The 26,863-nt window shown below is 41.2% G+C and overlaps 1 protein-coding gene across 4 annotated transcripts in view; it reads left to right on the top strand.

Annotated features, from left to right (window-relative positions):
• ppp3ccb (protein phosphatase 3, catalytic subunit, gamma isozyme, b) overlaps positions 1–26,863 on the top strand; it is a 41,845-nt gene that overhangs the window by 11,033 nt on the left and 3,949 nt on the right. For 2 of the 4 annotated variants that reach the window (XM_027174793.2, XM_027174792.2), the window contains exons 2-13: positions 1,418–1,615; positions 5,684–5,808; positions 9,906–10,017; positions 11,833–11,978; positions 12,491–12,630; positions 13,428–13,505; positions 13,644–13,738; positions 14,433–14,558; positions 15,688–15,765; positions 20,109–20,193; positions 20,553–20,650; positions 24,482–24,508. In XM_027174793.2, coding sequence (XP_027030594.1) covers positions 1,418–1,615; positions 5,684–5,808; positions 9,906–10,017; positions 11,833–11,978; positions 12,491–12,630; positions 13,428–13,505; positions 13,644–13,738; positions 14,433–14,558; positions 15,688–15,765; positions 20,109–20,193; positions 20,553–20,650; positions 24,482–24,508 — 1,308 coding nt within the window. Of the gene's footprint in view, positions 1–328; positions 726–1,417; positions 1,616–5,683; positions 5,809–9,905; positions 10,018–11,832; positions 11,979–12,490; positions 12,631–13,427; positions 13,506–13,643; positions 13,739–14,432; positions 14,559–15,687; positions 15,766–20,108; positions 20,194–20,552; positions 20,651–24,481; positions 24,509–26,863 lie in introns of those variants that run through there. The other 2 variants (XM_027174795.2, XM_027174794.2) reach the window with 2 other exon arrangements.

Genomic DNA, 26,863 nt, shown 5'->3' with positions numbered 1-26,863 from the left:
CTCACACCATCTCTCTCTGTTCTGCTTTTTTTTAGTGAACACGTTTCACTACTTTGGAGCAGTGAGGGGAAAAATAATTCAGATCACAGTTGCTGTATCAATGGTACAACATTAACATATTTTGTTTTATTTATAACCTTCTATTTTGCGTTATCATACAGTGTGGGTTTTGTGATGCAGGTGTGTTTCTTAACTCTTTTAAAACGGCAGACTATATCATCGACAATTAATGCCCGGTGATTTGTTTCAATATATTAACCCCAGAATCAGAGAGAAGTTGGAGCTACATTCTAATTTAAAACATCTCTCTAGGGAGAATTTGCTCATCTCTTTCTTGCTCGTTCCCTAATGAGGTGAGAGTTTTGCTCGAAATTAGATTATGGTGCGTTTAGCCGAGACAGCTACTGTATTACTCCGTCCTCCTTTTTATTTCATCTCTCTCATTGACCCGCTTAAGTTTTACAAGGAAATCTTAGTCGGTGTTGCTGCATGCCAAGGATGACACCGTTTAATGAAGAAGAGGAAAAATCGAAGTGAGATGCCAGCAAGGTTTAGCTTTTTAGTACCTGTTGTAACCTATTTAAGCTTCGATCAAGAATTTTTTTTGAAGAGAAACAAGAGGAAATGATTCTGTTTTTGAATTCTATGTACTTGTGCTTTTGAATAAGTTTTTTTTGGAGACTCCTTATCTGCTCCAGACTGAACACTCTACCGAAGCAGATACAGTAAGTAAACGCAGTCTAAACTGTAAACTAAGATAGAATAATTTTTTTCCTTGTACTGTTATGCTAATGTTTAACGTTGGGATAAAAAGACACTATATTACTAACAATACCGTGTGTAAGACTGAACAGACTGAAGGAAAAAAAACAATGTGGCTGGATTCACATGACCTTAAACATATCATTCGCATCTCACATCATTTTTCATGACACTTCACTCATCTGCTTTCATCTCTCAAGCGAGGTCGGTTTTGTACGATGAGGAGTTCTAGACGAAGACATTGTTCAGATTTGATCATCATGATGCGTTTAGCAAAGAACTAGTTTTCTAAACAGAATAGTAATATTTCATTTGATTTGTTTATTCTTTTTATTCTTTTTTTGTTGTTGTTAATTATCCGCATGACAGAAAAACCAAGAATATCGGCCAAGTTATATAAGATTTATATTTCACTTTATATAGACAGATAGTATGTTCATTTTAAACTGCAGTGTGAAATTTGGGCATTCTACAAACAGCGAGTAGTATTTGGTTAAGGAAACAATAAACAATGTTAAAAGCCTGAATGTCTGTAATGCTTTTCAGATACAAACAAGAAGCCCCTGGAGGTGTGTACAGTGATTTGGGAAAAAATCTCCCTTGACTGAAAGAAGTAAAATCTCTGGCTTTGTTTCCCTTCTTTTCATCTCCGTAGCGGTGCCTCATCCCCCGACGACTCGCCTCACCATGAAGGAGCTCTACGAGGAAGGTCGACCCAAGTTGGAGCTGCTGAAGGCTCACCTGCTAAAGGAGGGAAGGCTGGAGGAGGATTTGGCGCTGCGCATCATCAACGATGGAGCCAACATCCTGCGCCATGAGAAGTGCATGCTGGAGGTGGAGGCGCCTATTACAGGTAGACTTCCTTTTCACGTAGTTACACACCGCGATACAGGTGTATATCTGTCACGGAAACACTTTAGGTACAGATGTGCCTACTCTTTAAACATTTGGATTTGTAAAAGGAACGCAGGTGGTGTTGATAATGTTATTAAATTATACCTACTGCAAGTGGCCACATGCCTGTTAGAGGAAGTTACACACTTGTTACAGGTGGCCACATGCCTGTTAGAGGAAGTTACACACTTGTTACAGGTGGCCACATGCCTGTTAGAGGTAGTTACACACTTGTTACAGGTGGCCACGTGCCTGTTAGAGGTAGTTACACACTTGTTACAAGTGGCCAGGTGCCTCTTAGAGGTAGTTACACACTTGTTGCAGGTGGTCACATGCCTGTTAGAGGTAGTTACACACTTGTTACAGGTGGTCACATGCCTGTTAGAGGTACTTACACACTTGTTACAGGTGGTCACATGCCTGTTAGAGGTAGTTACACACTTGTTACAGGTGGCCAGGTGCCTGTTAGAGGTAGTTACACACTTGTTACAGGTGGCCACGTGCCTGTTAGAGGTAGTTACACACTTGTTACAGGTGGCCACGTGCCTGTTCGAGGTAGTTACACACTTGTTACAGGTGGTCACGTGCCTGTTAGAGGTAGTTACACACTTGTTACAGGTGGCCACGTGCCTTTTAGAGGTAGTTACACACTCATGCATTTCAGCTGGACAACTGACAGCAGAAGGTAATGAAACAAAATGTGTTATTTATTCATTGAAGGCACAATCTACCATCAAACAATCCTGGAGCTACGTATTACATGTAGATCTGTTACAGGAGCAGTATGGGTACAGTTACAGGTGGCTGCTTACCCTTTTAACCTAACACTGGAACGCAGACTCTTGGTAGTTGTAGTTAAAATTCTATTACAAATACTGTGTTCTTTTGTGTTGCCTGTAGGGTTAGGGTTAGGGTTAGTGGTTAGGGTTAGTGATTTTTACAGCTGGTTATGTTCTGTTTGAGCGTAGCTGCACTTAAATTGCTAATTACATGTCTGTTACATTTAGTTACACGGCTATCACACGTAAGCCTCTGTTACACGTATTAACCACCCTGTTTTAACATAGCTACCCATTACAGGTTGTTACGCTCCTACTACAGGTTCAGGGGCTGTGGTCTTTTATTGGTAAGTTTAAGATGATGCTTAAGTTGCAGTCGTTCTATCCTCTGCTTACTGTTGCTTGGGGGAAAATATTATCCGTCCTTTAGGTGGTAAACCCTTCAACGGTTGCTAGGATATTCTTGTTACCAAATTTGTCACCTCTGCAGATGGTATACAGCTATAATGATAGGCATTACATACATCTACATGCCTATTACACTCCATACAGGTGGACTCTCAGCACTATTAGCCACCTGACACAGGCATTGACTTCCTACGTGTTCTTTCCTAGATCTCAGCATACCTCTCTGTCTCAGTAAACTCTAATGTCTTTATTCTCACTGTGATGAGTCACCCTGAAGTCTAGCCCTGCACCTTATGTATAAAAATAGTACAATATGAACATACCCCTGCACATCGTGATCGCCATCATCACTCGTCAGTTTTATAGTAAATATTTTAACATCAAAATGTTAAAATAATTAAAAACCCCAAAACATTTATTTGTAATCTCAGCGAGCAGCAGACTGGGTTAAAGGAATGCTCATTTCTGGTTATATAAAAGGTCTGAGGTCTGCTGTGCTTGCTGGAGGTTTGTGTGATACCCCTGCATTGCAGTATAATTGCAATAACAATTTTCTTGGCAGTTTTGGAAAATTTATTTATTTATTTGTTTGTTTGTTTATTTATTTATACCCAGCAAACGAACCAATCATCGCAAATTGTTAATGACGTCAATTCTGTAAGTGATTGAGCTTTGATGTTAGCCGACATGCCTGTAACCCCACCCCTTTTCCCCATGTTGTAATAGTAATGTTTTAACAAGTGCTCAAGGTAAAGTGAGTGTTTTTATTTCTTTAAAATCCATCCACAAGCGGTTGATGTAGTCCCACGGCCGTAGCCATGTCCATTTCATGTTTTCTAGAAGGGACATTAGACAAGCGATTTGTTAAAGGACTAGCTGGAGTATCGTCATTGTGCAGTTTTATTCATGACCTCACCCTTCCTAAGCTTAGTGATTTCCTGCCTGCCTTTTGCGTTAATCAGTTCTCTGACTCGCTTGAGTGGTAACCAGCCTTGTTTTGATAAAGAGGGAATCCTTTGATTGGTCCTGTTTCAAATGTCAGAGAGTGACTAGCGTCCCGCCCAGGCTGCCTACGTCGCCTTTGATTTCCCAGAGGAGGCCACAGGAAACCCCTCTTTTATCCCCTAACAGGTGCAGAGATAAAAACGGCCTTCCTCCCTCGTCCACCGACACCCCCCCCCCCCCCCCCGCCTGAGTCTTTAATGTCACATAAGCTGTAGCTGGAGGTTACGCCATCATATCACACCGCATTCCCTGATTTGATGCTAATGAGACTAGACTTTTGTTTCTTGGATTTTGCTTCGAGTGTGAAATTGACAAGTAGCGATCTTTCAGGATCTGATATTTCTCTAACCTACTTCGTTAAGTTCCTAAAGAGCACATGTGGTACAGATTATTACAGTGCAGGTGTCAGTGGCGTATCCATTCCAGCTGCAGAAACGAAATCTTTGTTCTGCTGAAATGCAAAGCAGAATTTGGGTAATTAGTTTACCAAAGCAACATGGCCTGTCTGACTGATAAGGTGTAGAAACCTTTAATGAACTCCACCAAGGCTGTACTCTAAATAGAAGCATGTTTAAAGTTTGCTGTCTGAAGGCTGAGGATTCCTCAGCTGTCAAAGGTTTCATGTTCTTTAATCCCAGTGATGCTACCGCTTTCTGAGAGGGCATCAGACTGTCAGAGTTTGTGTGCTTGTGCTTGTGTGTGTGTGTGTGTGTGTGTGTGTGTGTGTGTGTGTGTGTGTGTGTGTGTGTGTGTGTGTGTGTGTGTGTGTTGCTCGAAATAGAATTATGTCCATGAACATGCTCCAGTAGTGTGTGTGTAGAGAGCGATGCTCATTGTGTCGTGTTTTGCATTGATGAGAAGCACCATGACGCTGATCAGGACAGCGGAGATGAACAGAGGAATGATCTCTAATATTATACAAAGTAACGCTAAATTTCATCACTTCTGATTGCACCTATATCGGATTGCAGCAATGCCTTCTGGGTAGTTTGTCCTTCTGCAGTCTCCAGTGAAAACAGTCGCATCTTAATCAAACTCGTGCAGGTCGAGTGAGCCAAGCGTCCTGAAGATACCACAAAATTTGGCATCAGAACTGGTTTGCTAAACCAGATTAAAGACTTTGGGCCTCATTTATCAGTCTGTTTATAAAAGAGTGTCTAAGTGTTTACATAAACTAAACTAAACATTTTCACCAAATTCTGGAAACGCTGATTTTTTTTTTTTTTCTGTGTGTGTTCATGGATACGAGTCAAGCTAAATTACCAAGCAGGTGCAGTGTGTAGCTCATTTGCATATAGCAACACCCACAAAACTCCATAAATGTTCACCGCATCTTTTGATTAGGGTAAAGCCTGAAAACAGAAGTGTGAATTATTTTGATTCACTGCAGTGTCAATAATAATAATAATAGTAAATAGAAAAATAATAAAAGAATAATTCTGAGTCATAAGTTATGGCTTTCATCTCTTGTCATAAATGCGTGTCCCTTTTCTGTTTGCCGTAATTTATGGGTATGTGTTGGCTTGCTTGTTTGTTTGTTTGTTTGTTTGTTTATTTATTTATTTATTTATTTAAATATTCTTCAACTAACTAGTTTCCCAACATAATATTCTAAATGAGGATAAATCGGATATGAAGAGATCATGTTTAAACTCGACAGTATCATCCTGCCAGAAAGCGATCGAGTCGAGGCTTCACGTGTTAACATTGTGCACCGCCAATCTCCTCACCAATCCAGTGTGATAAACAAGCCCCTGAACATTTCTTGATGCCGTTCTTCTCATATGTAACGTGTAGTCATGGGTTCTCCTCGTCTGCTGTGTTTCTGCCCTCAGTCTGTGGAGATGTTCACGGACAGTTCTTTGACCTGATGAAGCTGTTCGAGGTTGGAGGTTCCCCCAATAACACACGCTATTTATTCCTGGGCGATTATGTGGATCGAGGTTACTTCAGCATCGAGGTGAGTTTTCTAACATTTCTAACTCATTTAGAAATATTTTTCTGTCTCTTTGTCTTCTTAAAAATCGCAGCCAGGATGAAAACAGGATGTTTGTAACACTTGTGAGGTGTAACGGAGTTTTGAAAGGTCAGTTTCGTGACGCAACCTGTTTTACAAAAGCGTTTGATTTTTTCTTTTATTTTTATTTTTTACTTTTTTTGTACCTGAAGTTTAATGTCGTGCACATCAATCTGAAATCGCGTCTAATAACAAAGCAATAGTTTGACAATTCAACCCATACTAGTCTTGTTTTCATCCACGTCTCACTAAAGAAAATCGTGGCTTTTCTCATGAGTATTTGTGTGAAGGATCTCCTATAGCTGCTGTTGTAATACTGCAAGATCTACGAAAACATATAGCTTTTAACTACCAGAAACTATCAGAAAACGACGTGTTGTTTTGAGTTGTCACTCTGCTCTTAAGACAAGCATGTTATCGATTGATTGACTGATTTATTTACTTATTTATTTATTTATTTATTTATTTATTTATTTCTAGTATAAATACAAAGTCAAATCAGGAGTCTAAAACCATTTCCTGGCGAGGTTTTATGCCAAGACATCGAGATGTAAAATCATTCGTGATCATCTTTAATGCCTTCCAGAGCAGTAAACAAATCAGCATAAGAGTTAGTTATTAGACCGAAGAGGAACGCAATCACATGAAACAAACACCAGTTAAAACACAGCCAAGGCACAACCCCTTTTATCACTCATCTCTTTACACACCAAGAGGAAACACCTTTACTATATTTAGTCATACGTGTGAATTTCGTCCGTTTCCCCAAACACGCTAGCGACAGGCGTGTTTGAGCTGCAGAGCTCAAGAGAGCACAGATGTGAATTCAGACATGTATTTGAAGCAGTAAGGTGCACTGGATCACACCTCCACGTGATTCTGGGGGCATTTGACCTTAGAGACCCACCGTGGTGCAGTGCATGCTGGGAACAGAGGTTACTTTAGGGGTCGTGGTGAAATGTCACAGTTGAAAGGTAAGCTGGTGGAGACGCTGCTGCTGAGCACCATCAAACACTGTGTGTGTGTGTGTGTGTGTGTGTGTGTGTGTGTGTGTGTGTGTGTGTGTGTGTGTGTGTGTGTGTGTGTGTCTTACAAAGCAAAGGAGTAGCCTTTATTGTCTCTTTCTGGCCATCAGACATTCACAAAGGACTGGACTTCAATCGCAGCTCTCACCACCTGCTACCTTTAACACCCAGGTTATATTTTTTCCGTTTAATATTTCATTTAAAATGCTCCAGGTGACATCAGTTACCCTGTAAAACATACATTAAATTACAATCTCCATTGTGCCCATGATGGACTCTCAGCTTTGACCTAATTTGATTATGCAGATTTAAATTGCTTTTTGAATTATGTGGTGACGGGCAACCCTGTTGCCATGGTAACAGCCCCCACCCCCAGCCCCCCCTAGCAACAGTAAAAATTCATTTAACCTAAAAAAAAAAAAAAAAACATTATTGATTTATTTCCTTCATATAACGGCTAGTAATCCCTATACATACGTTGGGTGATGCGATGCATTTAACTCCACATTTATTTTAGCTTGGACAAGAAACACTTAGGGGCGGCGCATAGTGCGATATCGCAGAAGGCACAAAGATATTCACAAGTGTGTAGAGCTCTTCATTTCTGCAAGCACTTGTACGTTCACATGTATACACTGAGCTTCCTTTACGCCTAGACCCACGTGCTTCCTTTCTGCTCTCTCACCAGCGTCCACACAAGTCACTTCCTTTTATCTGCTAATAGTTGGTGTTTGTGTGAAAGGCAAAGCACAGAAAAATAAATAAATAACTAACTCAGTGTTCACTATCATGGTCTACATCGCCTGGACTTCAGGAAGAAGTGTCACCACAAAGGATTTAATTAATGTCTGTTCATTTTGTGAGTGGGGATTAATCTCAGGATGTGGTGGGATTGTTGCTATAGAAACAAACATCTTGTGCCACCTTTCTTACCTGCATCGCAAATGACATGCGTCAAACACACCGTAGGTTCATTTTTAAAAAACTCGTGTAACGTGTCTTGTCCAAAGAATAGCATCGGCCATCTTGAAAATGTTCTCATCCAGCATGAGGTCCTGGTTAGGGTTGATGAACAATTATATGTATGAGGAGGCGTGTTCTGAGAAGTTCTTTGCAGCTTTTCCCGGCAGAAGTAAGAGCATTCGGATGTAATGCCGTGAGGTGATTAGCGGTAGTCTAGGCTACGTGTCTACGTATATGCTGTTAAAGCAGGATGGACTCATTGGTCTAATCAGACGAGTCAGGTAGGAGTTTAGTGAGATTGAGGTTCGTTTCCTCGACAATCTTTTGGACGTGTTCCAGGTTTTTACTGCAGACTGCGACTCACCCCCTCCTCCCTCCAGACTGTCTCTAAACCTCACTACAGCATTCTGGGTATCTCAGCACAGAGGACGTGACTGCATTGAAACCCGTCTGCTCTCTCCCCCATGCCCCCTTCTCTGGTTTCTGCGTTGCGTCATTATTTGGGAATGAGGGAATTGCCCTCATGAGCCAATTAAACCTTCTGCTGCTCCAGGGTGTTTCCTGTATTTCCCCATTCTTTTACCTTTAGTGATTCGGCTGGAGGTAACGTGTGTGTGTGTGTGTGTGTGTGTGTGTGTGTGTGTGTGTGTGTGTGTGTGTGTGTGTGTGTGTGTGTGTGTGGAGGGGAGGTTGGGGGGGTGTTGGACAGTAGGTGACTTTAGGTAAGAAAAAAAGGACACAACTTCACAATAACCTTTAACTTTTTCCATCATGGTCCTCTGCTGCCTCTCCAGGTGCATTCCCTCTGTCTTATCCTACACAACAGCTATGAAACACACTCATCACCATGGCAACACCTTTCACTTACACAACGCAGCACTGTGTACATCTGTCTGTCTTTATTTTATTCCATCTTTCTTAATTTCTGTTATGTTTTCCGTCTTTCTTTCCTACTGTCGTTCTTTCTTTATTTCAATTTTTACATTTGTTCTCTGTTTATTACCTTCTGTCTTCTTCTCTTCCTTATTTTCATATCTCTCTCTCTCTCTCTCTCTCTCTCTCTCTCTGACTTTCTTTCTCTCTGTTTTTTTTTCTGTCTTTATCTTATTTTGCATTTCCTTTTTTATCTCTCTCTCTCTTCCTTCCTTCCTTCCTGGCAGTATCACCGGGTCTTTTTAAAGGTTGTTTTCATTTCATTCCATGTTCTTTTTGTTTTCCTCTCTGTTTGAAAGTGGGTACAAGAATTTCATTCCCCTTCCTATCTTTTATTTTCAGTATTTGCTCGCATGTTATAAAACGGTGGCTTCCTGGCATGACACTGATTTTTACACTGAGATCCTGTCAGCGTGGATCATATTAGTTTGCTGTGCAGCTCTCGGTTCTATACGTCTGCATATCAGAATAATACCGTGGCCTATAAGATGAGGTGAAATGTAAATTCACACGTAATCAAACACACAAAATATTTAAAAACAATTTAAACAATCTTTAAAAACAATAATTTGTTGTTCATGTTGAGTAAAAGCAAGAGCTGAAGAAATTCTAAAGATTTCTAAGGTCTGGTGTATATGAGTGGCGTGGGTGTGATGCTGCACAGTGCGGAGTGTGTCACACACACACACACACACACCATCTGAATACCATAAACATACAACACATTCTCTCTGTCTCACATACACACACCACACTGTGCTGCATTCAAGCAGCATTTCTTTACAGATTCAGTCTCAGGATAAAGAAATCACTAGGGCTTCAGAAAGACTAATACAGGATTCAGTAAACCAGCAGTAAAACGTCGCCATGTTTGATTCGGTTACATGCAAAAACACAATTTTGTCATACACTGTTAATTTTCTGAATGGAGCAGACACTGGAAACCTACTGCGTACATATCTGTCAGAATATATCGTACCTACTGAACACCTCCGGTGCAGCAGTACAAAGTACAACACCAACCGTTTGTGTGGCTACAGGGGTTTTTCCATTATTCTGTGATTCAATCTCTCTCTCTCTCTCTCTCTCTCTCTCTCTCTCTCTCTCTGTGTTTTGCAGTGTGTGCTGTATCTGTGGGCTCTGAAGATCAACCACCCCACTACACTCTTCCTCCTCCGAGGGAACCACGAATGCCGGCATCTCACAGAGTACTTTACCTTCAAACAAGAGTGTAAGTGTGTGTGTGTGTGTGTGTGAAGTCCTTCGTTATCAGTAAGAGTCGTGAATTTGACCGCTGCGCAAGGCAGCACGACGAGCGCTGAAGCGTGGCCAGGCAACACTATAAAGTTATGCAAATGAGAAGCAAAGCGCTGTGGCGAGGACCAGTAGGAGTGGGAGCAGGAACGAGCTGTGCAACGATGCAACTTCTTATTAAATACATTATGGAAGAGCAACTGAAAAAAATCCCCGGACATATAACCAGCTATGCTTTAAAAAAAAAAAAAAAAATCGGTATTGCAGGTGAATGTAATTCACAGTTGGAGGAGTGTTTACCAAAATCACCCTGGGACTGAAGGGACAGGCATCAGTGCAGAGTCGACCTTTGTCTAGGTGAATGTTAGTTGATTTCAGCATCGATTTATTTCATGTCGCTCAAAAAAACCCTGAGACACATCTGTCCTTTCAAAAGGGACTCGGGGGTAAAAAAAAAAAAAAAAAAAAGCACTAGTCATCAGGAAACCATGGCAACCAGCGAGTCAAATCTAGTGCTCTATGCGCACAGGCTGTGAGTAGGAAGGTTATTATACAGAACCATGAAATACATACCGTGTTTCCCAGCCATGGGGTAAGAAAACAACAGAACACCATCCTTCACTCTTATTAGTGATCGCCAGATTGCTCCACCTCTCATTTGCATAACGCCTTCGCTCATGTTTGTTAGCATCACTGGTCCTGCCTTGTTTATGTACAGCATTAAACTCTCGCTTCACCTAGTAAAAGATTTAACTGATTATAAATATATCCTAGCATTTTTTGTTAGCAAACACAAAAAATACGCTATATTCTATACATTCTATACCAGCTGATTTAATAGGAACCTTTTCATTCAACACGAGCACGCAAAACATTAGAACGTGACGTCAGGTCTGAGGATTTCAGAAACTGCTCGTCAGCTGCTATTTCACAACAGTCTTTACACAGAACGGTGGGAAAAATAAAAACCGATTCTGTGAGTGGAAATGCTTTACTGACGAGCAAGTGGTGAATGAGAATGACCAGACTGGAGCGAGGTGGCTACAGTAACTCTAATAACTACTCTGTCCAGCCGCGGTGAGCAGAAAAGCAACCAGCCGCAGTTTTATTACACTTCTGTACTGACTGAGCAGTGACAGCACTGAGAGCAAACGAGTAAGAAGACACAGGAATAGATTCACAACATCATGCCAGCATGTTAGAGAAATGATTATTGGTATCGAATATATCCAATCTACCTAAAACCTTATCGTGACACACTGGCATGATTTACACCGTGTTCAAGTACTGGTTAGAAACTGTAAAGCACAAGCCTCAGCTGTGTGTGCGTGTGTGTTACAGAACACATCAGAGCTGAATAATGATGCTTTCAATGTAGTAGACAAACCCTTATTATGTGTGGGCTATGAAATGTGTGTGTGTGTGTGTGTGTGTGTGTGTGTGTGTGTGTGTGTGTGTGTGTGTGTGTGTGCACCAACACATTGGAGTTGATCGCACTCTCGTGATAAAGATCGGCCTTGGAACAAACTCTTACTTGTCCTCTACTGCTGATAGTGCTACATTGTATATCTGAACTACTGCACGATGAGGTGTGTGTATGTGAGAGAGAGATTTAATCAGTGCTGTGTTTCCTCCTAATTAGTGTACGTGTCCAGTGCAACATCACCTAACAAGGCATGTTTCCTCCAACACTGGAAAGTTGGCAGACCTTCACACTCTGGGCCCTGCTGTGATGTGTCAAACAGTCATTCTCGTGTGTGTGTGTGTGTGTGTTTTCTCTTCCCAATCCCAGGCAAGATAAAGTATTCAGAACGTGTGTATGACGCGTGTATGGAGGCGTTTGACTGTTTGCCTCTGGCCGCACTGTTGAATCAGCAGTTTCTGTGTGTGCACGGGGGCCTGTCACCCGAAATCAGCTGCCTTGATGATATTCGCAAGGTATGTGTGTGTGTGTGTGTATGTACGTGTGTGTGTTTGTCTGTATGTACGTGTGTTTGTCTGTATGTACGTGTGTGTGTCTGTGTGTGTGTGTGTCTGTATGTACGTGTGTGTCTGTATGTACATATGTACGTATGTGTGTGTCTGTATGTACATATGTACGTATGTGTGTGTCTGTATGTACATATGTATGTGTGTGTGTGTGTCTGTGTGTGTGTCTGTCTGTCTGTGTGTGTGTGTGTGTGTGTCTGTCTGTCTGTGTGTGTGTCTGTGTGTCTGTCTGTGTGTCTATTATAAATAATTTATACCTCTACTGTAGCTAGTAATGATAATGCATATATAGGTGTGTATTCATTCCTTCAGTTTAGTGTGTGTATATGTATATATGTATCTCATCAGTTTATGATCAGTTTATGATCATCTGTGTGTGTGTGTGTGTGTGTGTGTGTGTGTGTGTGTGTGTGTGTGTGTGTGTGTGTGTGTGTGTGTGTGTGTGTGTGTTCGCAATGCAGTTAGATCGGTTTAAAGAGCCTCCAGCTTTCGGGCCAATGTGTGACCTGCTCTGGTCAGATCCTGGTGAGGATTATGGCAGTGAAAAAACACAGGAGCATTTCTGTCACAACAGTGTGAGAGGCTGCTCTTACTTCTACAGGTAACACACACACACACACACACACACACACACATGCATATATTACACAGTCGGGTCATAACGTACTACCAAACCTGATTTTTTTTTTTCATCAGATTTTTAAAATATTTAACAAGTGTTTTATTTCTTTCTTCTGTAATGGGAAGATTTTATCTATCAGTATGAGCTCAGGACACTTTGTTCTCAGTGCCAGTGTGTGTGTGACGACGATGCATGGCACACAAAGGAGTCACTGTAATGTGTTAAGTATGTGTTAACAGTGTGTTAGCACTGTGCATATGTTACTGACTGAATGAAACATGGTGCGAAGAGCCATGATTGTGATCACATGATTGTTTTGATGGATGTGACCAATTCCGGTCTCAAACCCAGAAAGAGAATATGGCAAGGTTGTAAAAATCCTAAATTGAATACACACATCAGAAATACATCAGTTATTTTCACTTGGTCACCTAATCACTTTCGGTAAAGACAATTACAAGATTTTTATTTTTTTATTTTCTTCAGGATTCAGAATTCACCTGAATTCATCAGCTATCTGTTAATGAAAGAGATTTATATATCGCTTTCATGTTGTATTGTACGTTCTTAATGAACATCGAGTGTTTTCATTTGTTTTTGCTCCACATCATCCACCAGATGGCATTTTATCTTAAAGTGCACTTTATCGTTTGTTTTTGAAAATCGATAACCGTTAGCATTGCAGTCCGCATTCGTCTCCCTGATGAGATAAAAGCAGCTCTTGTTAAAGTACGTGACGACCCGATTATTTGGGCTAACTGTGTCTCTCTCCTCAGTTATCCTGCTGTGTGCGATTTCCTGATGAACAATAACTTGTTGTCGATAATCCGAGCACACGAAGCCCAGGACGCAGGGTGAGTGTGCGTGTGTGCGCGAGTGAGTGTGCGAAAGCGTGCGAGAGTGCGAGCTGTACGCTCAGTGAAGCCTTCTGTCACGATCATCACTACGTTTACACATGTAACCTATTGAGTGTGTGTTTATCCCCTGATTAGGTACCGAATGTACAGAAAAAGCCAGACGACGGGCTTCCCGTCATTAATCACAATCTTCTCAGCACCAAACTACTTAGATGTTTATAATAATAAAGGTGAGTCTAATCAAGATGCTGAAAGCTGTGTATGTTGCATTCTGTGTCACTTTCTGCCAGCTGAAAACAAGTCGCAACATCATAAGTGGCTTTTAAAACAGTTTACGATATCAGAGTCCTCAAACCTAAGATTATTTACACACATTTGCTAGATTTCCAGCCTGCATGCAGATATTTGTATGAATATTTATATGCACCCTTAGCTGTGTAAAGTTAATCAGTGTCTCCAGGAGGTTTTTCTTTTGCGTTTGTTGTGGCTAAAAACACTTGATTTTGTGGCGTCCTCCGCACTGTGCTTTTTCTTTTTCTTTTTTTGGAAATTAGCTCGAATCGCAAAAATTTGCAAGCACAGTTTTCTTTTTTAAACTCCGAGCAACAAAGACACGTGTGTAATGACTTTCTATGGCCGCTGTACTCATGAATAAAAGCGAACGCGTGGTGTTAAGTCATCACACGACACGTCTTGGCTTGTATCTGCGGAAAATCTGCAGCATTTTAAAAACTCGCAAACTCCCGAGAATTGATTTTCTTGTAACTGCAGAATCCTGGCTGTACTGACTGATTAACTAACAGATCAGAACTATGAGTTAGAAATGTTAACTAGCTGTACGTAACCATTCCAGACAATGTCTTCATATCCAGTTAACCCCGTAAAGCCTTGACTTTCTGACACCATGGTTTTCTCTCCCTCTAGCTGCTGTGTTGAAATATGAGAATAACGTCATGAATATCCGGCAGTTTAACTGCTCTCCTCATCCGTACTGGCTGCCCAACTTCATGGACGTTTTTACGTGGTCTTTACCTTTTGTCGGAGAGAAAGGTAACACGATTAACCTAAAGACAGAACCCAGGCTGTTCCACCGAATGTAGGCAGTCAGTTAGAGCTGACATTTTTCTTTCTTTATAGTGATAGTCATTTTATAGCTGTTTTTAAAGTGCACTTTTTTGACATTTGAGCACATTTTTTGTTTTAAGCGGAGATATAATTTTTATGATTGGTTTACAATAAAATGATAATCAGAGTAATATGACTCACACATAGAGACTCCTTTTAATATCATTTTTAAAGAAAAATCCAAATGAACCAAAAATGTCCTCAAAAACCTGTGGTTTGTCCCAAAGGAAAAGAAGAAAAAAGACAATATTTCAAAGTACGGTCAATTTTTTTATTTTATTTATTTATTTATTTATTTTGCTGCTGCTGCTGTTCTTTTTTCTTCTTCTCCTTCGGGACAAACCGTTACTGCTTTTAAATTTTTTTCTTATTCCTTTGATTCATTTTTGTGTTCTTTTCAAAGTGATTTCACTTAGTTTTAACAATTTAGTCAAACGTGTGATATAAAACCTGCCTGGAATGTCTGGAAAACGCTGCACGAGTGGGCACATATGCAATCATAATAAAATATTGCATTATATAAAACATTGCGCCATTTACGGCATTTGGCAGACGTTCTTGTCCAGAGCATCACTGAATACATCAACACTGGTTCACCAGGTTACAGACTTAGCAATACCTTCATCCCAAATACTCTGTTCATATATATATATATATATATATATACACACACACACACACACACACACACACAAAACAAACAGGGAAAATAAGAGCTAGTTTTAAGTGTTTCAGGACTTTACTTGTCGTTTAAAGACAGCCAGTGACTCAGCTGTTCAGACATCTAATGGAAGTTCATTTTATCACCTCAGTGCCAGGACAGAAAAGAGTCTTGCTGTAACCTCTTACCCTGAGAGATGGTGGGATAAATGGGAAAGGGAGAGTTTTTGGAATAAATAATGTTATTACGTAGTGTGTTACTGACCTGTCAGGAGTGTAATTGGCTGGTGATCATGTAATGATGTCATCTAAACATCTGGATTTAGATCCAGACAATGAGTGTGGTGTACAAGGTGTTCGAGACCCTGATATCAATTTGTGTGTGTTTGTGTAGTGACAGAGATGCTGGTGAACGTGTTGAACATTTGCTCTGACGATGAGCTCATGTCAGAAGGAGACGATACCTGTGAAGGTAAGCTTTTTTATTTTATTTTAATTTTTGTCATTTCTTTCATTCCATTATACAAACCTTCGCTCGTACGAACGTAGGCGTCGCAGCCTTGTAAAAGTTGCTATGGCGATAGTGACGTTACAAAGCAGTTTGCTAACCTTGAGCTTGTATGAAAGAACTAATTCCACACTGCTGAGGGATTCAGCTCGAGGCTTTTCACTTTGCTCTTCACCTCTCTTCAGCAGACAGGATGGATAAACAAACATGAATTAATTAAGAATTATGAATGATTTTAGTTGTTATATTAAATAAATAAAATCCTAACTTCTGGTAAATATTAATGTTTTGGGTTCTTTATTTGAAAAGCACTTGATGTGGAAGAAAATACAAAAAACCACCAGAAAAATGTTGACCTACAAAGTTAAAGGTCAATCCAACCTGCTGTTTAAACTGGTGAACGAGTCTCCTGATGATGAAGATGATCCTGAAGAAGATATTACAGTGCAGTATACACCAATGTTTATTATTCATTCTTCTGATTCAACTGCTGGCGCTTTCACTCTGGAAGTTTAGTCTGCAAAAGATCACGGTCCGAATGAAAAATCGGTAACGTTAAAGTGCAGCATGTTACCCAACACGAGACGTCCTGTAGGACGTGGCGGGAGTTTTCTGGACTCACTGGTACTCTGCCATGAATCCCGTGAACGTTGAACGCATTTCATCGTCAGATCTGCACTGAGTTCGAGCCCCAGTACTACAAAGCTGCCACTGCTGGACAATAGACTAAGGCCCTTAACTCTCCCTGCTCTAGGTATGCTGTATCATAGCAGCCCCAGTGCTCCAACCCCAAACTCCTCAGTCAGGATATGCAAAGAGAAGGACTGCACTGTGATTTAATGTGTATGTGGTGACGATAAAGGCTAACCTGCGTGTGTTTAAGCCGACGACATCATTAGTTTCCACAACACAAGCGCAGCATGAGTGAGAGGGGAATGTTGTGGAACACAGAGGAGACAGGAGAATCGCCTTACTGCGATATGGTGATGGAAGATGAATACAAATGCAGCAGGGTTCAACAGAATCAAGTCTGAATCCAAACCAACACATCAGTGAGCTGTGGGAAGAAACACACTCTAATAATCTAATACAGTATTTTAAGCTTCAATAGCATTCTGCAGCACCAAGATCATGATCTAGTGTAAAGTAAGAAGTTTAATACAGAGTCTTCTTCTCTTCTGCTAATTCTATGTAGATCAGCTGTAGGATTTTTAGTTAGCTCGCACCTAGCAGCGTAAACTCACGACAGCCCTGTTTGATTCTGACCCTGACACACACCAAGAGCAGCAGGTCTGCAAACTCCACAGCTTTTGCAGATGTGCGTCTGGACGAGAGCGAGAAAACAGAGTAACCCATTTAAAGCTATTTAGAGCAGCATGTCTAAGTCTCACACTGAACTCTCTGTCCTCTCTCACTATCTCTCTCCATCTGTTTAAAAACGTCCAGCGCAGGGTGAGGAAGTACGTGAGCAGCTCAAGTGCGCTCAAGAGCATGGTTTTTTGGCGTGTGTGAAGAACCAACGTGCTTTTTACTGTTGGCTGCAGTTTAATGTTGATTAATCGTTATTATTAATACAGACCCAAAAACGATTGGGAGATAATTTGTTCAGCTTTTCCTTCAAGGAAAAAATCCAGGCGTTTGTAAGTTATCATGAGCCACCTCAAGTCTGCAACTCCCATGAACTGCAGCTCACCATGCTGGTGTCATACGTGTTCACACGTGTTCATGGAGTGTGAATTTATTTCTAGAACACTGAACTTGTGATAACGTGGCATATGCTAATGTGAAGTGTGTCGCCACATTCGATTTCAGCAGCTTGTGGGACCTCGTTTTTCTTCTATCCTTTTCCCGACATGTTGTAGTTTTTAGAGAATCTTGTAGATCATCCATCATTTTTTCGACTGCTAAAAATGTCTGACGGCAAACATGATTAAAGCAGCGGTGCCCAGATGTATTCACTTTTCCAGCTGTAGAGATTTGAAAAATTAGAGACGTCAACCCGAATGGAAGGAAAAACATGAGCGTTTTGGTGAAGAAAAGAAAAGAAAAGAAAAGATGGTTTGGGTGGAAATGATCTCATCTGTGCATAATGTTATTAGATCTCTGTCGGCAAACCTGCTCCCAGCTGAACAGGGTTTTATTAAGGTTTATAACGATCAGATCGGGTCGATGTAACAAGTCAGTGGTGAGAGAAATGACTGTAAAGTGTAGCTCGGTGATGACTTGTGTAAACTGTGTTAATGTAGATATCATTAGGAGCACAAGACAGTTAGTAAACAAAAACCCACTATGTTTTAGTCAGAATGAACAAACAAAAGCCCAAATATTGTAGAGCTAGAATAGGATTTATTGTGTTCACACATTTACAGAGCCAAAGCAGAGTCTAGATCAGAGCGTAAATTAATAGCTTCGGTTTCTTTGCTGTTTGGTTTGAATGGGCAAAATGGTACTGTCTAGGTGAAAGGGAGAGGAGTGTCTCTCTGTCCGTCTCTCTCTTGCTCACTCTGTCTCACTTGCTTTGTCTCTCTCTCGCTCTGTCTCTGTCTCTCACTCTCCCTGTCTCTCTTTTTCCCTGTCTCTCTCGCTCTCTCACGCTCTCTGTCTCTCTCACGCTCTCTGTCTCTCTCTCCCTGTCTTTCTCACGCTCTCTCTCCCTGGCTCTCTCACACTCTCGGTCTGTCCCTCTCGCTCTCTGTCTCTCTCTTCCTTGCTCTGTCTCTCTGTCTCTGTGCTGATGTATGCAGAAGAGGGCAGATGGCACAGTGTGCGCTGCTCCACTGAAAAACCAGCTTTGTTTGTTTTCATTTCAATTTTAGCAGCATACAACACAAAGCACACGTTTGGTCAGTTTAGTGAAATCACTTTGCCACCACTTTGAAAGTGGACAAGACACCGGCTGAGCTGCCACTTTGCTTCACACCTGAGTGCTGCATCCTTATCTGCCTGAAGAACGACTCCAGAGTCCCATTCACACACACAGTGAACCCTTTTTAACCAGTGACCCTTTTAACCAGTGACCCCTTTAAACAGGATTCTGTCCAGCAGTTGAAATCCTCACAGTTGCTATTGTGAGCAGAATCCCTGATACACACAGTGTGGGAAAGTTACAATTTCCGATGGGAAAGTAACAGCTTATGAAAGTGTCTTTGAAAGGAAAAGATAAGTGACACACCATTTGAGTGATCTTTTTGACTTAAATGCATTCTGTCCTTAATTCAGCGCTCCTGAAGTACAGTTCTGCAATCCCTCAAGTGTATGAAACTCTTATGTAGGAGTTTGGTGGCCCACTTACTGTGCCTGATGCGTTTGATTTGATTTGGCCTTCTTTTTCAGTGGTGCGTAATTATATCCTGGCCTGACACATTTCCTCTGTGAGGTTTAGAAATGGGGGTTATCGATCCCTTCGGGGAGAGGGAGCGAGATAGAGAGAGCCCTGACTGCTCGTTCGGCCGCTGTTAAACCGCCTCGTTATGGACGACGGAGCGCGAATGATGATTGTCTAATGAGACGCCATTATTCTTTATGTATATCGCCTCAAAATCCGACGTTCTAATTTGACTGAAAGCAACAGTGAGGAGGAGGAGGATGATGATGCACAACTCTTAGAGGAGAGGAGTAATTTTGGTATAAGCTGTTAGTGGTTACAAGACAGCTGTCCCATGGGGTCCAAACACAATATTTGAAGCTTAATATCCTCAGCAATAAAGATCATCTAAGCACCACAGTGCTGATGAATTCTCAAATCTGATTCATCAGAAGGTTTTGAATCATTCTTCATCATACAGCAGCAGTCTCATTTTCATTAATATTGTTTGACTGCTATTCAAATCACGTATGCATTAATGCACCCATAGTGAAGTGTGGTCGTTTCCATAGTAACCAGGTGTTCTCCATCGTGTCCAGGAAGTCAAAGGAGCAAACGTGGCCGTGTGTTCTGCTTACGGCGGGCAGCGTACGCTCTCTCTCTCTCTCCCCGACACCACAGCTAAATTTCAGTGTGAACACATTACTCATACTATAAATACTACAGGATTTGGGACGCACCCTTTGATTATGTGGAGCGTTGGACATGCCGGTATGAGCTGTTACTATAGAAACAACGTATTAGGTTAATATCAACCTGCAGTTCATGTTATAGCCAGAACCGTGCTGTTCTGCATAATAATGCACAGCTCCTGAGAAGAGAAACAACAAACATGACGAATGACTTAATTGCTAAAGACCGTAGAGATCACAAGTCACAATTTACAGGCTGAAATGAACACATCTTCTGTCTGTCTGTCTGTCTGTCTCTGTCTGCGTGTCAGGTGGTGCTCCGGCTGTTCGTAAGGAGGTGATCAGGAATAAGATTCGTGCCATCGGCAAAATGGCCAGAGTTTTCTCTATACTTAGGTGAACACACACTCTTTAGGAATCCTGTCACATACATCACACACACTCACACACATACACCCTGTCTCTCACTCTCATTCTCTCTCTAGGAATACTGTCACAGAAAACACACACAATGTCTCTCTCTCTCTATCTCTCTAGGAATACCTTTACAACACACACTGCAGGAATCTTTTCACAACACACACAGTCTAATGCTTACAACGAAAAATGAAACGTGTTTGTTTAAAAGCATAATAATTTTGCACTAATGTGTTACTCTCCTCTCGTCACTTTATCTTATTTTAGTGCTGACTCTGTGTGTGTGTGTGTGTGTGTGTGTGTGTGTGTGTGTGTGTGTGTGTGTGTGTGTGTGTCAGGGAGGAGAATGAGAGTGTGTTACAGCTGAAGGGTTTAACCCCCACTGGGACGCTGCCACTCGGGGTGCTTTCTGGGGGCAGGCAGACGCTGCAGAGCGGTAAGACCCACACTCACGCACATGCAAACACACACACACACACACAAGCATATAAGCATACACACATGCCCCATGCACAATCTCCCAGCCCCCTGCTCCTGCATTGCATTTCTCTCTCTCTCACACTCACACACAGAGGGGAAAAAATGCTTTCTTTCCTGCCCGTTCAATTCCCCCCCCTCTTTCACGCGCACACATACACACACGCACAGGGGGAAAAAACATTTTTTGCTTTCTTTTTCAGTTTCCTGCCCATTTAATCCCTCCCCATCTCTCCATCTCTCTCTCATTCTTGCTTCTCCTCACTATTTTAACAGTGTTTTTTTTTTTCTGCCTGTAAGACGAGGGGTCACAATCCCACTCCCTTATTTTGGTTTATTTTAACATTTTACTTAATATTAGAAATATTGACCGGTTATATTTTTTGTGCTTATATTTGGACATTTTGCCAAGTCATGTTTAAGTGAAAAGTTGAAATGTTAAAAAAAAAAAGTTTGACTTTTTCACTGATGTGCTGCATTAAGTGTAGTTCAGCAATTAAATCTGGTTTGCTTTCTTATTGACTTTTTGCTAACTATGCAAGCGCCGGGTCTCAAATCATACTTATATATAAGCTGCATTTGTTTGTTTATTTATTTATTTATTTATTTATCCTCTCATGCCACTTTTAAACCTAGTGAAAACTCTTGCATAACACTTTATATTAGATATTTTTAGATTAGTAAATACCAGTAAGGTCAGAGTTTTTGATTTGAGGCTCAGTTCATGGCAGGAATCATAAAGCAGTCCCTCCAGGGTTTCACAGAGATTCTTGGCCCAAATTGGCATAAAAATCTGTTGTCATTTTTAACTCCACAAAATCAAGCAAACTCCAGGATGTTGGACATTATTTCTGCCATCACAAATTGGTGGAATCCTGCAGGAACCGATAAAGACAGCGGGAAGTTTTAAGGGACCGACACATCAGTGTGTTAAACGTCCCTTTGAAGAAAAATCATTAGAGTTTGGCTTCAAACCCTGGAGGTGAAAGAACAGAAGCGGTGCTGATAGCGACTGGATTATGAGTGTGCATTTAAACACACTTCATGCTTCTGGCTTTCTCTGTATATATTAACCTTAATCTCAGTCTCTTCTTTTCTCTCGTCTTTCTTCCATCACTCTCACACGTCCTCGACTCTTCTGCTTAACTTTTTCCATTTATTAATTGTCTTTCCCTGCTTGTCTTTCTTCCCTCTCGCCTCTTAAACAACTTCAAAGTTCATCTTGCATTTTAAAATTCCCCACGCGGGCACACAATCACACACACACACACTATAGTGCTGCAGAGAATCACAGTGTAGAGACTATCTCACACACACACACACACACACTCTATAGTGCTGCATAGAATCACAGTGTAGAGACTCCCACACACACACACACACACTATAGTGCTGCAGAGAATCACAGTGTAGAGACTCTCACACACACACTATAGTGCTGCAGAGAATCACAGTGTAGAGACACACACACACACACTATAGTGCTGCAGAGAATCACAGTGTAGAGACACACACACACACACACACACACACACTATAGTGCTGCAGAGAATCACAGTGTAGAGACTCCCACACACACACACACACACACTCTATAGTGCTGCAGAGAATCACAGTGTAGAGACTATCTCACACACACACACACACTATAGTGCTGCAGAGAATCACAGTGTAGAGACTCACACACACACGCACACTATAGTGCTGCAGAGAATCACAGTATAGAGACTATCTCACGCACACACACACACACTATAGTGCTGCAGAGAATCACAATAGAGACTCTCTCTCTTACACACACACACACACACACACTAGTGCTGCAGTGAATCACAGTACAGAGACTCTCTCTCACACGCAATAGTGCTGCAGAGAAACACAGTATGGAGACTATCTCTCTCTCACACACACACACACACACACACACACACACACACACACACACACACTATAGTGCTGCAGAAAAACACAGTATGGAGACTATCTCTCTCACACACACACACACACACACACACACTATAGTGCTGCAGAGAAACACAGTATGGAGACTATCTCTCACACACACACGCACACATTATAGTGCTGCAGAGAAACACAGTATGGAGACTCTCACACACACACATTATAGTGCTGCAGAGAATCACAGTATATTGCAGTATGGAGACTATCTCACACACACACACGCACACATTATAGTGCTGCAGAGAAACACAGTATGGAGACTATCTCACACACACATTATAGTGCTGCAGAGAATCACAGTATATTGCAGTATGGAGACTATCTCACACACACATTATAGTGCTGCAGAGAAACACAGTATGGAGACTATCTCACACACACATTATAGTGCTGCAGAGAATCACAGTATATTGCAGTATGGAGACTCTCTCACACACACACACGCACACACACACACACACACAGGTATTATACTGATACAGACATTCAAAGTATGGAGAATATCTCACACACACACACACACACACAGGTATTATACTGATACAGAGAATCACAGTATGGAGACTCTCTCTCCCACACACACACACACACACACACACACACACTCTCTCCATCCTGCGGTGACACTAACACACTCATGTGGCTTTGTGACTCTTAGACAGTGTGACCCAGTTTATTCAAGCAAACACAGTGCACCACCAAGAGCTGTCACCACTTTCCAAACATATTTTATCCCACTATCCAAAGTATTGCACATTTCAGCTCTTAAATCGGCCAAGATCGATACCAACCAGTAATCTGTCAGAATCACCACATATTCATAAGAAATATAGTTTAACTAAACTATAGAGGTTTGTGTAATAAATCTAATCTGTTGAAACTTTTCTTTAGATTAAAGGGTCAGCTATGTGTGGTGTTTGATAAATGCAGTGGGATTAGTGTTGGGATCAGTTCTTAATGGTGCTCTCATACTCGCTTCATACTAACTTAGTGCAGCTAGCATGCTAAACCTCAAATCCCAAAAAAAAAAAGAAACCGTTCTTAATTCCTTCTTCACATCTTATCATTATTATATGAATGCCTGTAATGTTTTAAAGTTTCAACTAATGTGATCAGGTTTGTTTTTGATGAAATGAACACGCGTATCCAAAAAAAAAAACAATTTCATTATCACTTATCAACTATAAGCATTTGCCCTCTCACGCTCTTTGAAGTAATTAAGAAGAAAAAAAAACTTTGATTATCAAGTAAAATGGCAACTCGCAGATCTCTTTCCTCATTGTTTTATTTCTCTTATTTCTAATTGTTGCAAAGCATCGAAACCAGAGACAAAAACAAATCACCATTTTAACACCCTTTTTAATTAATTAATTAAGTAATCAATTCATTAATTGATTAATTAATTAATTAATATTTGTTTTTTACTTTTTTTTTTATATTTGGTTTTGTTTGCATCCACCATACTAGTCCCTGTTGCTATAGAAACTAAACCACTGTACCACATAATTCCCTATCGCTGTGCCATACAGTTCAATAATTTATCATTAACTATTTTTATTTTATACATTGACACAAATTCTCGCTCTCGTTTTTTTTTTGGAAACGCTCTCATTTCATCGGAAACAAAGAAAAGCTGATACCGCTTAGAATTTTTACTATGCGGGAATGAATGATTGATTTTTATTTTTTATTTTTTTTTGGGGGGGGGGGGTTGTTTGTTTTTTCTCTGGTGCTTGTCTGATTTCTCTGATTTTGTTTTGCATTGATAACGTGACTCACTTTCTCTCCGTTCGTTTTGGGCATGTCACTGCTACTCACGCTTACACAGCCACCGTAGAAGCAGCCGAGGCCCGAGGTATGCAACACGTCTTTATGTGTTTGTGTGTTTTTGTGTTTGTGTCTGTCTGTCTTAGTCACGCCCCTCCACCCCTCCCTGTACTGCTGAAGCGTGTCTCCTCTGTGTGACTTTTTAAACATTGTGGCAGTTTAAAATTAGTGCGCACACACACACACACACTCTTTGGGTTTGAGATTTGTTGGGCCTCTTAGTTCCAATGAAGGGAAGCTTCATACAAAGACATTCTGTGTGCTATTTTGTTCTTTCCAGTTTTGAGGAGGAAGCACGTATGAGTGTGATGTTCAAGGTTTCACACGTCCACACTTTTGACCGTAACACACACGCATTAAACATCAGCTAAGGGAGAAAGAATGTCCACAAGACATCGCTAGGTGAGGAACAGGGACAACTTTTAACCCAGGGCTATTCAGGGCTCGTGCCGAACAGAACAGACGCACTTCACTTCATAACTCTAGGGTTTGTTGTCTGACTGAACTTAATTTATTCTAGAGATGTCTTTTTAACACCAGGCTACGTGAAGGGCAGAAACAAATCACCTTGTGGGCCAATTGAATAGTTTTAACTAGTACACTGTTCTTGTATACTAGCTGCTACATGACTGACACGCACACACAAACACTTCACTTAGAGTTATACAGAATTGCTTTTTAAAGACAAAATTGTTTGTAGTGTGCAGTACGTCATCTGGAACCCAGCTTAAAAATAAATAAATGTTAAAATCCGGTCAGTGTGGATTGTTTAGCTACTGTTGTACACCACTAGGACTGCAACTATTCATTTTGATTTCCTCTCAGGTTCTCATCAGATGTGTCTCACGGCTGGGAAACTGTCATGTGGTGTATCATTTCATTGTAATTGGCAATATGTAAAGTGGGGAAACACTTAAAAAAAAAAAAAAAAAAAGGTAAATGCAATGTTGTGTGAGCTCTGTGATGGAACAGGAAGTTACGCATTTTAGTGTTGAGTACCAAATGTTCATCTTTGACTCAACAGTGGTTTAAAAAACAAAAAAAGGACAGATGAAGTCAGCACCAAATGCAGTCTTCCAGGCACATAGTCCACAGCCATTATTCAGTATTTGACCATATGTGACGTTCAGTGCATTAGAGGTAACACACAGATCATTAAAGTATCACTGTGATTGATTTCTAAACGAGGTTAATGGTCCAGTGACGGCTCACGTCGCCGTGTACACGTATACTTCAGCTCTAAAATGGGCAGGACTAAGTTTGCGTAAAGGCTTGCGTAAGCTCCACAGACTCAGCTCTTATTTCCCTCGGGCAATATGCTAATTAGCTAGCAAGGCATAGTGTGTGAAGTCAGCCAGCTGTCAGCACAGCTGGAGTCGCTTTGTAGGAGGCAGACATAAACGAGCGCAGCGAATTCTTCACTGCGAAGTCATTTTATGATGCAGCTTCGTTGGATGATAACGCAAGGTGGAATGAGACTGGTTACACACACACACACACACAGGCAGGCAGGGCTGTATGCAGGAGCTGAGGGCTACTCAACCACAGAGCGAACAAGGGAAGTCTGTTTTTAATCACCTCAACTTCCTGCCAGCACAAAAACATAAATGTCAGCAAAATAACCAAACTGTATCTAAACATCAGCTCAGGAAATCTTTACCTGTGTTTTATTTCACTCGTCTCCTCCATCACTCTTCATTTTATTAGTGTTCATGCTAGCTGCCTTGTTTCTCTCTCAGCCTCTCTTTATCATTCATCTCTTTGTCACTCGTATCTTTCATTTTTATTCCCTCTCTCTCCCTCCCTCTGTGTGTGTGTGTGTGTGTGTATATCTCCCCTCTCTCTCTCTCTCTCTCTCTCTCTCTCTCTCTCTCTCTCTCTCTCTCTCCCTCTGCCTATGTCTTTTGCCCACTCTCTGTTTCATACGTTTTTTCACTTCTACCTTCCATGTTGTCTGTCCCCCTTCACCCCACCCCAGCGTGTGTGTGTGTGTGTGTCACTGTGCTGATTGTTACTGGGAGAAGTAGTCAATGTTGGTGTGCTGGTGTACTGCTAGTTTTCTGACCAGTGGCTCCTGTAACCTGTCTGTGTGTAAAGCTCATTGATATGTTGTGTGTTCATCATCCTACTGCCTCTGTGCTGCAGAGGTGGTTTTGTCTTTGTGCTAAAATGTGCTCATGTTGTGGTGTAACTGATTAGTCGTCTCCCGAAGGCCGAGTGCATCACAGAGTGTTTTTATTTCATCACGTATCAGCTGGCAGTCCAGCGTTGTGCTCAGCTACACTTCCTACTAAAGACCGACTAAATTCAACCACAAATGGTTCCAGTGTCTAGAAATCCTTGTATAAAGCGGATGACTTTGTTTATCTCTCTGTTTTGGCTT

This window comes from Tachysurus fulvidraco, chromosome 20 (genome assembly GCF_022655615.1).
Source record: "Tachysurus fulvidraco isolate hzauxx_2018 chromosome 20, HZAU_PFXX_2.0, whole genome shotgun sequence".
NCBI classification, from domain to species: domain Eukaryota; kingdom Metazoa; phylum Chordata; class Actinopteri; order Siluriformes; family Bagridae; genus Tachysurus; species Tachysurus fulvidraco.
This window is presented reverse-complemented; position numbering and strand designations above follow the sequence as displayed.